A 12541-nucleotide genomic window follows, 5' to 3' on the forward strand; every position below is an offset into this window, starting at 1 on the left:
CTGAACGTCTTCTCTCTTTCTCCTGGATGGAAATGGATCTCTTGATCGCATCAACCTGCATAGGCTCAGGAGTGTTAGAACCCAGAGAGACTCTTGAATCCTGCTGAACAAATGGACTAGCAGAGAGATGCATGCCCCTATTACTTCCAAACATTCCCAACCTCTCCTTCCTCCTTTCTGTAAGCCTTTGATTGATTCGGATACACAATTGGATAAATTCCTCAAGATCATTAGGAATATCTACTCTGGCAACCTTTACCTGTTCAGAAAGCCCTTGGGGGAACTGGCTCTTTTGTGCTGCAGGGTTCCAAGTGGTATCTGCCATCCAACTTCTGAATTTGGCTGTATATTCAGTGACCGGGCGTCTACCCTGCCGCAGACTATTCAATTTTGCTTCGGCGGTAGCACAACGGTTGGGATCATCAAAAACCTGATTCATTGCGGTCAAAAAGGTATCAAATTATTCAGAATGCTATGGTTCTGCTCTATATAAGGGAAGGCCCAAGCTAGAGCTTCCCCAGTCAGAAAATTAAACATTACCTTCTTTTTCTCTGAAGGAAACGCAGCAGGGTACATTTGGAAATATACACGACATTGATTAAGGAAACCCCTGGAGTGGCGGCGGTCTCCATTAAACTTAGATGGTTGGGGCATATGTGAGCTAGGATCATTTTGGTTCAGCAGTTGTCTCTGCAGAGCCTGAATCTCTCCCTGTTGCCTTTCTACTATACCTTGCAGCTCAGAACATTTCTCTTGGTAGGTAACACCAAACTCTTGCAGTTCTGAAATTTGCTGCCTGACAGGAGCCATGGCATTTGCTATAGCGGCCTCCATGTTTTGGGCCAGATTATTCTGTCACGATATAAAGTCAGGTTCAGAGACCAGTTGCTACAGCAGTTGTAAGGCTTACCTGAAACCAGCAGGATTGGTACACCAGCGGCCCACCCTGGGAATGACGCAGGCTCACCTGAGGTGCGGGGTTTAAGCATCCACCGGTCTTCCCCAGAGCTCCTAATGGTGGAGATGAATTTGGCTAGGTGTGAATGCCAGGTCGCAGATCTCAGGATCACCCCACCAGGGAATGAGTAGGCTGGAAACCAAAAGCGGATCAAACAGTTCAGGGATCAAACAGAAGCGGAGTCAGTATCAAGCCAAGGGTCGGTCACCAATGGTAGTAGATAGGATGAGGCAGAATCGTAGTCAGTAGCAAGTCAAAGGTCGGTAACGTAGATGAAGACAGCAGCAGGAACAGTAAGCGGGATATTGGCTGGTAAGGCACAATAATCTGGCAAGGAGGAAGTGCATGGACATGGCTTTTATAAGGAAGTTCATGTGTATGCAGTTGCCTGGTAATACATGTTGCACTATTTACTATCCACAATCTACATGATATATATATGTACAGTTACCTATTGACAAATTTATTTATTAATAATTTATTAATACATTATATATCTAATCATGACAAGCACTTTGGATGAATTGCCCATTTCAAACACCATTCATTGATTGAATTTTTTATTAATAATTAGTGTTTCATAACTTTTAATTTTTCTTTCTCTTGTATATATTCATCATCATCATTATTAATATTGTGACTATTCTCCAGCTGATGTATTGTATCTACATTGAGTGGTTTAATGCATCATTTTTCTGATGGCATTACAAATAGATATTGCATTTTGATGACACCTTGGCTCCTCCTCCCAGCCTGAGACTGCCCAACCCAGTGAGGAGAGCCAAATTTCAGTCGTTGGGTATATATGGGAGTGAGCACTCTCAGTTCAGTTAGCTCTGACGAAGAAGGGATGCCCTTCGAAACGTGTCAGTGGACTGAGTATCTACCCCCATGATGGGATTCGCGCTGGCTCCTTATCTTTCAAGTCCCTCTGAGGACTTACATGCCTGATTTTATTCGCTGTTTGTGAGTATCATTTTATAATTAATACATTTTGGTTACTGAGGTAATGTGCTAGGTTGGTGCGCTTCTCGTTTTCTTTGTCGCTTTGCAGTAAGGCTGGTATTATACATGGGAAAATGCATAAAGAATGTATACTATATATGGAGGCATACCGATGGATGTATATGAAAATGCAAATATAAATAAAAATGAAAATAAAAATAAGAATAAAAATGGAACGTAATGAATGTGGAAAATGCTGATAGTGTTGATGGTAGTGAACAAATGTATGTATTATTTATACAAATGTATGAAATGTATATATTGTACACAAGTCAAAGGAAGAAGAAATACATGTAAATAAGTGGATGATGAAATGATGTGCAAGAATGGTAAATGATAAATAGATGAATAAATAAGTAAATAAATCAATAAATGATGAATGAATTTATGTATCTGTATGTGGGGAATGATCAATTGATGGATAGATGATAAATTAGGTGATAAATTACATGATGAAAGGAGAAAAGCATGTGCACCTACATGAAAGGATGGCAATACATGGACAGATAATAACGGTGCATATATATATATATATATATATATATACACACATACACACACACACATATATATATACACATATACATATATACACACACACACATATATATATACTGTATATATATATATATATATATATATATATATATATATATATATATATATATACACACACACACACATATATATACACATATACATATATACACACACACACACACACACACACACATATACATACAGTGGGGATCGAAAGTTTGGGCACCCCAGCTAAAAATTTGTATTAATGTGCATAAAGAAGCCAAGGAAAGATGGAAAAATCTCCAAAAGGCATCAAATTACAGATTAGACATTCTTATAACATGTCAACAAAAGTTAGATTTTATTTCCATCATTTACACTTTCAAAATAACAGAAAACAAAAAAATGGCGTCTGCAAAAGTTTGGGCACCCTGCAGAATTTATAGCATGCACTGCCCCCTTTGCAAAGCTGAGACCTGCCAGTGTCATGGATTGTTCCCAATCATCGTCTGGGAAGACCAGGTGATGTCAATCTCAAAGGTTTTAAATGCCCAGACTCATCTGACCTTGCCCCAACAATCAGCACTATGGGTTCTTCTAAGCAGTTGTCTAGAAAACTGAAACTGAAAATAGTTGACGCTCACAAAGCTGGAGAAGGCTATAAGAAGATAGCAAAGCGTTTTCAGATGTCAATATCCTCTGTTCCGAATGTAATTAAGAAATGGCAGTCATCAGGAACACTGGAAGTTAAAGCAAGATCTGGAAGACCAAGAAAAATATCAGACAGAACAGCTCGCAGGATTGTGAGAAAAACAATTCAAAACCCACGTTTGACTGCACGATCCCTCCAGAAAGATCTGGCAGACACTGGAGTTGTGGTACACTATTCCACTATAAAGAGATACTTGTACAAATATGGTCTTCATGGAAGAGTCATCAGAAGAAAACCTCTTCTACGTCCTCACCACAAAAATCATCGTTTGAACTTTGCAAATGAACATATAGACAAGCCTGATGCATTTTGGAAACAAGTTCTGTCGACCGATGAGGTTAAAATTGAACTTTTTGGCCGGAATGAGGTACGTTTGGAGAAGAAGGGGCACAGAATTTATTGAAAAGAACCTCTGTCCAACTGTTAAGCATGGGGTTGGATCAATCATGCTTTGGGGTTGTGTTGCAGCCAGTGGCACAGGGAACATCTCACGAGTAGAAGGAAAAATGGATTCAATAAAATTTCAGCAAATTTTGGATGGTAACTTGATGCCATCTGTGAAAAAGCTGAAGTTAAAGAGAGGATGGCTTCTACAAATGGATAATGATCCTAAACACACCTCGAAATCCACGGGGGATTACATCAAGAGGCGTAAACTGAAGGTTTTGCCATGGCCTTCACAATCTCCTCCTCAACATAATTGAAAATCTATGGATAGACCTTAAAAGAGCAGTGCGTGACAGACAGCCCAGAAATCTCAAAGAACTGGAAGACTTTTGTAAGGAAGAATGGGCAAAGATACCTCAAACAAGAACTGAAAGACTCTTGGCTGGCTACAAAAAGCGTTTACAAACTGTGATACTTGCCAAAGGGGGCAGTACAAGATATTAACTCTGCAGGGTGCCCAAACTTTTGCAGACGCCATTTTTTTGTTTTCTGTTATTTTGAAAGTGTAAATGATGGAAATAAAATCTAACTTTTGTTGACATATTATAAGAATGTCTAATCTGTAATTTGATGCCTTTTGGAGATGTTTCCATCTTTCCTTGGCTTCTTTATGCACATTAATACAAATTTTTAGCTGGGGTGCCCAAACTTTCGATCCCCACTGTATATCTCGGTGTCGATTTTTAAATGCAATTGCCGGCTTTTTTTTTTCTTCACTATTGCTCACAGAATTAGCTGTCACTTTCCCCAGAGCTAAAGGAAACGTTGTTTCTTTTATCTCGGGAAAGAAACTAAAAGGAAACTTTGTTTCTTCTAGCTGGGGGAAAGTGACAGCTGATTCTCTGAGCTATAGGGAAGGAAAAAAAAAGTCAGTAATTACATTTAAAAACCGGCTCTGACATATAGGGGTTTATTTACTAAACCTGGTTGACTCAGAATCTTGTCCACTTCTGCATAAAAACCAATCAGCTTCCAGGTTTTATTGCTGAAGCTTAACTGAACATGCTGAGGTTAGAAGCTGATTGGCTACCATGCACAGGTGCCCAAGATTCTGAGTCAACCAGGTTTAGTAAATAAACCCATTGTGACAGCCAGTCACTGTATATACTCCTCTCCTGCTTGCTCCTCCGCCCCCCCCCCCACATCTGCAGTACACACAGTCCCCTGTATCGGCTAAATTTTTCCTATTGGCATTTATTTTCGGCTGATATGTTTTGGTGGCCGAAATTGCAGTGCATCCCTATCTCGGTTGCTTATGATTGGCCCAGTACAGGTGACAGCTTCCTGGTGGGATCCTGACAAGAACTGTTTTCTATGTGCCCTTCCACTGAACCTGATTTAATCAGTGCATATAAATTCACCTGGTGTGAATGAGCCCTTCGTGAATGGAAGACCTGATTCCAGCTACCATCTTTGTTATCTTACAAGTTCACATAATTCTTTAATAATATTACTGACCGTGACTGTTTAAATAATGTTTTTTGAAAAAAAAAAAAAATATGACTGTCTAAACTACCTTTATTTCCTTACTTACCTAAAGAAGAGGCGCAGTGAACGCATCTGACCCAAGTCCACCCTGAACACTCCACATGTCTGCTCAAGTGCCAGGAGTTTTTGCTGCTCCTCCCATTTGACAGGAGTTCCACGACCATTAATCTCTCTGTAATGGAAGCTGGCTTCAGGGCTGCATGCATAGCAGGCCATGTGACTTTCAGCATCTTGCCTGACCAGGGAACACAAAACAAAGAGACCCTTTATTTTCTGGTTACAATATTTTAGTGCTGCAACAAAAGAAAACATTGGGCTTAAAGTTAGATTTTGCAAAAAAAAAAACCAAAACCTTTACACTATACTTTACAGAGTAGAAGAAAAGAACAGTTTGCCAGACTGATAAATGTGACTGTTAAATGTCTAATTAGCATCAGATATAATTTTTATGTTGAAGCAATATTAAAGGCAATATTTGTTTTAAAAAAAAAAAAACAACAAACATCTCATACTTACCTGCCCTTTTGCACACAGCAGCCCTGATCCGCCCCTTCTTGGGTCATCCACAGGTGCTCCTGGCCCCTCCCTCCTGCCAAGTGCCCCCACAGCAAGCAGCTTGATATGGGGTGCTCCCGAGCCGCTGCCCTGTGTGTCCACACACAGAGCTGCAGCTTGGTCCTGCCTCCCCCCTCCTCATTGGTTCACTGGCTGTGATTGACAGCAGCAGAAGCCAATAAGGAGGGAGAGTCCCAGAGAGCCAAAGCTCTTGTGCACATCGCTGGATCGCAATGGGGCTCAGTGTAGTATTAGTGTGGGCTTGGGGGAGATCTGCACATAGAATGCATGAAGGTAAGAAAACCTTGAGCCTTTACAACCACTTCACATGTACTTAAAACATAAAAAACTCTGTAGTGCAAATGGAGACAGAGTGATTAGGTCACAAGCAAGAAGCCATAGTCTCTGTGTGGTATATCTAGGTGTGTTAATCCACTTCTATAATGGCTGCAGCTCTTAACAGGGTATTGGATGTCTCTGTGCACTAAAACAATAAAACAGAAGGTGCCGCCATCTAAGTGTATCAATTTAATTAAAAACAAGGGAAGGGTTAAAATACACTCACAAGGATGAGAGTAAATGGGCATATCATCACTCCTTATTCGCTGGCAAGGCTTGGTGGACAGCAAGTGGATGGATGAGATGTATCCTTAAAACAGCTCTGCAGGATAGGTGGAATAAAGCTTGACTGTCAGAATGCAGATTAAGTCCATATAACAGGCTGTGTCTTCCTCCAGCAGCAGATATAGCAACACTGGAATGCAAGCCAGTGAGCTCATGGTTTGAGAACGGAGTGATTGCGTTCTCCGAAACATGTTACCTCCCATCATGGTTTGATGTCAATACGTCATTTCTGATTCCGGTCCTAGCCCTGGCTTGTGTTCCAATGTGGCTACATTTGCTGCTGGAGGAAGACAGCCTGTCATATGGACTTAATCTGCATCCTGACAGAGTCCAGCTTTACTCCACCTATCCTGCAGAGCTGCATTAAAAATACATCTCACCCATCCATCCACCCGCTGTCCACCAAGGCTTGGCAGCGAATAAGGACTGATATGCCCATTTACTCTCATCCTTGTGAGTGTATTTTAACCCTTTCTTTTAATTGTTTTTAATTAAATTGATACACTTCGATAGCGGCGCCTTCTGTTTGTTTATTGTTACAGGCATTTATTACCTCTTACCCAGATCACTGTATTTCCCTGCCTTTCCTTCTGGAACAGCCCATATTTGTTCTGGCACTATCCAGGGTCAGCATTTGCTTTACCTGAACTGAAATGCTGGTTTACATATGACACAATAAAGTGTGTAAATGACATTTAAAGGGACAGTGTACTTTGTGCATGTCGAGGATCCAGTTTCTTCAGAAAAGACATGGAACAGCTAGTTAAACAGCCTCAAAGAGCTCTGGCACAGTAATGATTATGATAATGTTAAAACAGAACTTTCATCAGAAAATGAAAATGTTACTAAACCCAGGACCCAGCATTCACTATATATGGTCTCCCTCAGTACACAGAGCATGGAAATGCAATTATCTTAGCAAATAAAAACTGCTAAGTATCTTTTCTCATCGGCAGTATATAGCAGTCTTGTAACTTCCATTAGTGTCTGGCCGAGCATTGTTTAAAGCTTGTAGGAGGCGTTTTCATCCTCCTCTGACTGTCCTATGAGGCTGTATGACTCCTAACCCTCTATCTGGACAGTGCTGATTGGCCCTGTGCCGATCACATGGATCCTTCCAAAAGAAAAAAAAACTCTTTAGCAATTCACACCAAACTGAGCATGTGCAGAGTGCCAATTAGGGCTCTGTACTATCAGCAGATGGATTGGGGACTATGGAAGAAGGGGAGGATCAGAAAAGACAGGATCAAACAGCCTTTTTGCACAATGCAGAGGATTAGGTACCACAGTGAGTATTACCAGTGTAATACCATGCATTAATACTGGTTGCAGGATATTAAGTGAACACAAGATGGCAGTGTTCTGCAGTTCAGTTATGCAGACTCAATTGAAGAAAAGTCTTGTTGAACTTGTATGCTGGTAGCAGGACTTCTGCGCTCAGACAAGGAGTGAACAGATTACATTTCCCATAAGAGCTAGCAAAGGGGCAGGAGCATGTATATATATATATATATATATATATATATATATATATATATATATATATATAGAGAAGCCTGGGAACTTTACAGGAAAGAAGTGGATGGTGCTGACGGGAAGGAGGGGTGTGTGTGAAAAAGGTGTGCAGGACTCTGGAGGTCTGGGCTGGATCGGGCCACTGAGCGGAGAAGTAAAGAAGGATTGCAGACTGCTGGTATCACTGACAACCAGGACAGACATAGTGCTGTCATCGACATCGCTCTTCAACAGAGGGACCAAGAGCCGCCCACCCCCAACAAAGAGACTGTTACACAGTAGAGGCTACAGATCGGGTGAGAGACTTCTCTATTCAGATTATCACAAGTTGCAAGTGACTTTTAAGTTCAATTGTTTTTTTTTCACCTTATGCCACAGCTTATCACATTGAGACCCAGACTGCCCAACCCATTCAGTATTGCGGCCTACTGTTTTAGTGCCGCATTAACATCCTGAAATCACAGGAATTTGGCCGCAGCATACATACTCTGCAGACAGGATTACATTAGTACATCATCTCAAGTCTCTTCCAACCCCAAAGGAACCTGCTTCACCAGACTAATTCACCATTTTTAGAGGGGTCAACCTCTGCTTAGGTCTGCTTCTGCCCCTTTCAACAATCTTAGCTAATTTTTGCCTTTATCTCTTGTGTCAAAGTGACTTTACCCAAATTCAACATTACTCAGGGGGGGAATTTTAAGTTATTAAACCATAAGGAAATCTTGCTCTCACACAAGGAAGAATCTGAGCCTTAATGTGCACCGACTAGGGTCCCATCAAGCACGCAGAAGGTTTGACACCCTTAAAGAAATACAAAAAGGGACACGATCACTTATAATAAAAGTACTAATCTCCAGAGGAAAAAAACACCGACAATTGAGAGAGTTAGCCCAACAGCTTGATATTTCACTCCAGCTCACTGGGGAGTGGCGTCTCAGAAGCTGGAACTGATGTTTAAATTCTGATCCTGCAGGACATTTGGGGTTGCTTAAAGTGATACTATACTTAATTACTTTGTTGAACCGTTTAGAGTGTTTAATTTTTCTTTTATGCACAATTATGGTCATTCTTGTTGTGCTCGCCCTTGTTATATTTTGACCTCAGTATAACCAGAATATATGCTCACTCTAAAACAGTGTCTGTTTATTTAAGGGCTACAAGCCAGGGGGTCCGACTGGTCAAAGGCTCACAGGGGCTGTGCTTTCAAAGCAGGCTCAGGACAGACAGGGAACCCAAAAATACTCAGTAGCCTTCAAGAGGGTAGCGCTACACAAGCATGCTTTACTGTATATACAGACTGATTTTACTGTTTTGGGTTTAGTAACACTTTAAGTCCTGATATATCACTTCATGCTGGTCCCTTTTGCAGTTATTGCTATGTAAAACATTATTATTATTATTATTATACAGGACTTATATAGCGCCAACAGTTTGCTCAGCGCTTTACATTATGGAGGAAGACAGTACAGTAACAATACAGTTCAATACAAGAGGGATCAGAGGGCCCTGCTCCTTGGAGCTTACAATCTAGAAGGGAGGGGATAGTGGTACAAGAGGTAATTAGCTGTGGGGGATGGAGTGGTAGGAGTAGTGGATTCCAGTATTAGCTGGGGGCGGGGTAGGCTTCCCTGAAGAGATGGGTTTTCAGAGTGCGCCTAAAGGTGAGCAGAGTAGGCAATAGCCTGATAGTTTGGGGTACGGAGTTCCAGAGGATGAGTGAAGCCCTTGAGAAATCCTGGAGACGAGCATGGGAGGAGGAGACAAGGAAGCTAGAGAGTAGGAGGTCTTGCGAGGAGCGGAGAGTACGGTTTGGGTGGTATTTAGAGACAAGGTCGGTGATGTAATTAGGGGCAGTGTTATGAACGGCTTTATACGTCAGTGTTAGTGTTTTGAATTTTATCTGTTGGGCAATTGGAAGCCAGTGGAGGGATTGGCAGAGAGGGGTGGCAAATACAGAGCGGTTAGTAAGGTGAATGAGTCTGGCAGCAGCATTCATGATGGACTGTAGTGGGGATAGCCTGCAGTGAGGTAGGCCAGTGAGGAGGGAGTTACATTAGTCAAGGCGTGATATAATAAGGGAGTGAATGAGTTGCTTAGTGGTTTCCGAGGTTAGGAACGGTCATATCTTGGAGATGTTGCGGAGGTGAAGTCTATATGAGTTTAAAACATTAAAAATAAGTGTCTATACTGTTTAAAATCCAGTAATACACGGTCTCACCCTGCTATGCACATGCTCAGTTGCTCTTTATTCTTGCCACTGTGCCTACAATTAGTGACACCAGCTGACAGATTTAAGATTTACTATTGCTGAAGAAGGAATAAAAACAGTAATGACACAGACTATGCAAAGGGAACACAGACCTTGAAGGGAGAAAAGAAAAGCAGGAGAGGTGACAGAACAAACTTTGCTACCCGAGAGGCACACAAAAGTTAAACTTGCAAGGATAGGAAGTATCCTTGTATCTCCCGGATTCTCTCTCCTTTCTTCCTGGAAGCTTGTTAACTTCAGCATTGTAAACCCTGCTTCATGCTAGCACAATATGAAAGTTGTCGTGACTTCCGGCATTGCAAGCCCTGGTTCATACTAGCACAATATGAAAGTTGCTGTGACTTCTGGTCATCCTTGCTGCCTAAAAACTTCCCTCTGAGCGTAACGGAAATGCACGTTCCCCACTAGCATTTTCAAGCATAAATATGCGTCACACATAGGGCAGCCCAATCACTTGATTGAGCAGCCCTACGCATGACAAATGCAAAAAAGTAGCTCTAGAATGTTTTCAATTGTGGAATGTCATGTTTTTGTCGTGCGACATAAACACACATCTGCTAATCATGATTGGGGTGTAATTAACAATTAGGCTGCATTTACATCTCCAAGTTTCTGAATGCGCAGCAACCCATGAAAACTCATGCTGTGCATTTCGGAAATGCGCTGCAAATGTGCATTGTGCTTGCATAATGGCAAGGCATGCGCGATGTGTGTTTCCAAAACTTGTGGCAAAGCACTAGTTTCTTGTTCGGATTGCTGCACATTCAGAGATGCCCAGATGCGAACACAACCTAAATGGTAATGCAAGCGGGACGCATGTTGCCTTGCATTTTCAAAACGCACAGCAAACAGTGTCCTTTCTTGCGGGTTGCTGCACATTTTGAAAGGTGCAGATGCGCATAAATGGTAACAAGCACAACGTGTGTTGCCATACATTTTTGAAACGCACTGCAAAGCATATCTTTTTCTTGCGGGTAGGCATGCGTTTAGAAGTGCGCAGATGAAAACGAATGGTAACGCAAGCGCAATGCAGTTTGGGTGATATTTGGAGACAAGATTGGTGATGTAATTTGGGGCAGAGTTATAAACGGCTTTATATGTTACGGTTATTGTTTTGAATTTTATTAGTTGGGCAATGGGAAGCCAGTGGAGGGACTGGCAAAGAGGGATGGCAGATATGGAAAGGTTGATAAGGTGGATGAGTCTGGGAGCAGCATTCATGAAAGACTGAAGAAGTCATAGCCTGTGAATAGATAGGCCAATGAGGAGGGAGTTACAGTAGTCAAGGCGAGAGATAACAAAGGCATGAATACCTTGCCTAGTGGTTAACCACATCCAGTCTGGACACTTATACCCCCTTCCTGTCCAGGCCAATTTTCAGCTTTCAGTGCTATCACACTTTGAATGAAAATTGCGCGGTCATGCAATACTGTACCCATATAAATTTTTTAGCATTTTTTTTAAGACAGATAAAGCTTTATTTTGGTGGTATTTATTCAGAACTGGGATTTTTTTTTTGCTATGTAAATTAAATGTCCAAAAATTTTGAAAAAAGTTTTTCTTATAAAATTTTGCAAATAAATAGTATTTCATCATAAATCTTGGCCAAAATTTATTCCATTACATTTTTTGTAAAAAAAAAAAAAATAACCCAAATTAGTTTAAAACCAAAAATTATAATTTTTAAACTTTTTTTTACATACTGTCACCCTAGCAGCACAGTGTCACCATGTACTTGTGGGGGGTGATGAAGATTTTTTTATTTTTTTTACACTGATTGCTTTTGCACCCATAAAGGATGTAAAAGCAATAATTTCTCCTTCTCTCTAGCTGCATTCTTGCAGCCAATGAGAACTACTGAGTGAGCCGTGATTGTTCACAGCTTGTCACATGGTACAAGGCTGTTGTCAATAGCCTTGTACCATGTGACCTCTCACACTTAGTAAGCAATGATGTCAGAAGTGACATCTTGCTTACTACTCTGCATGTGATCACTGATTGGCCAACCTGTGCGAGGTCCCATACAACGATCGGTGTTCCACTGTGTCCGGAGGACACAGCGGGCACCAAATTGCGGTGCTGCGCGCTCCCAGGGAGTGCGCACAAGCAGGGTGCGGGGAGGCTGTTTATAAACGGCCATCCGACCCTGCACTGCCACCGTCCGGCTGTTTATATACAACGGCCAGACGGGAGGTGGTTATAAACAGGCGCATCTTGAAGATGTTGTGGAGGTGAAGTCTACAAGACTTGGACAATGACTGGATTTGGGGCTGAAAGGACAGATGGGAATCCAAGATTACACCTAGTACCCTGGCATTATGGGAGGGACTGATGGTTTTATTATTGATCTTGATGGAGAAGTCAGGGGAGGGGGCATGGGCTGGAGGGAATAGTATGAGCTCTGTTTTAGAAAGATTTAGTTTGAGAAAGTGGAGTGACATTCATG

General features: G+C 41.6%; 1 protein-coding gene across 1 annotated transcript in view; it reads right to left on the bottom strand.

The window, feature by feature from the left end:
* TBC1D16 (TBC1 domain family member 16) overlaps positions 1 to 6477 on the bottom strand; it is a 527005-nt gene extending 520528 nt beyond the window's left edge. Inside the window, exons 1-2 of the mRNA XM_089673068.1 lie at positions 6253 to 6477; positions 5179 to 5367 (exon numbers count right to left, since the gene is read on the bottom strand). Coding sequence (XP_089529194.1) covers positions 5179 to 5348 — 170 coding nt within the window. The 5' untranslated portion in view covers positions 5349 to 5367; positions 6253 to 6477. The remainder of the gene's footprint in view (positions 1 to 5178; positions 5368 to 6252) is intronic.
* Positions 6478 to 12541: the final 6064 nt, after the last annotated feature.

This window comes from Staurois parvus, unplaced genomic scaffold (assembly GCF_062004578.1).
Source record: "Staurois parvus isolate SC_StPar_1 unplaced genomic scaffold, SC_StPar_1.0 ptg000134l, whole genome shotgun sequence".
NCBI classification, from domain to species: Eukaryota; Metazoa; Chordata; class Amphibia; order Anura; family Ranidae; genus Staurois; species Staurois parvus.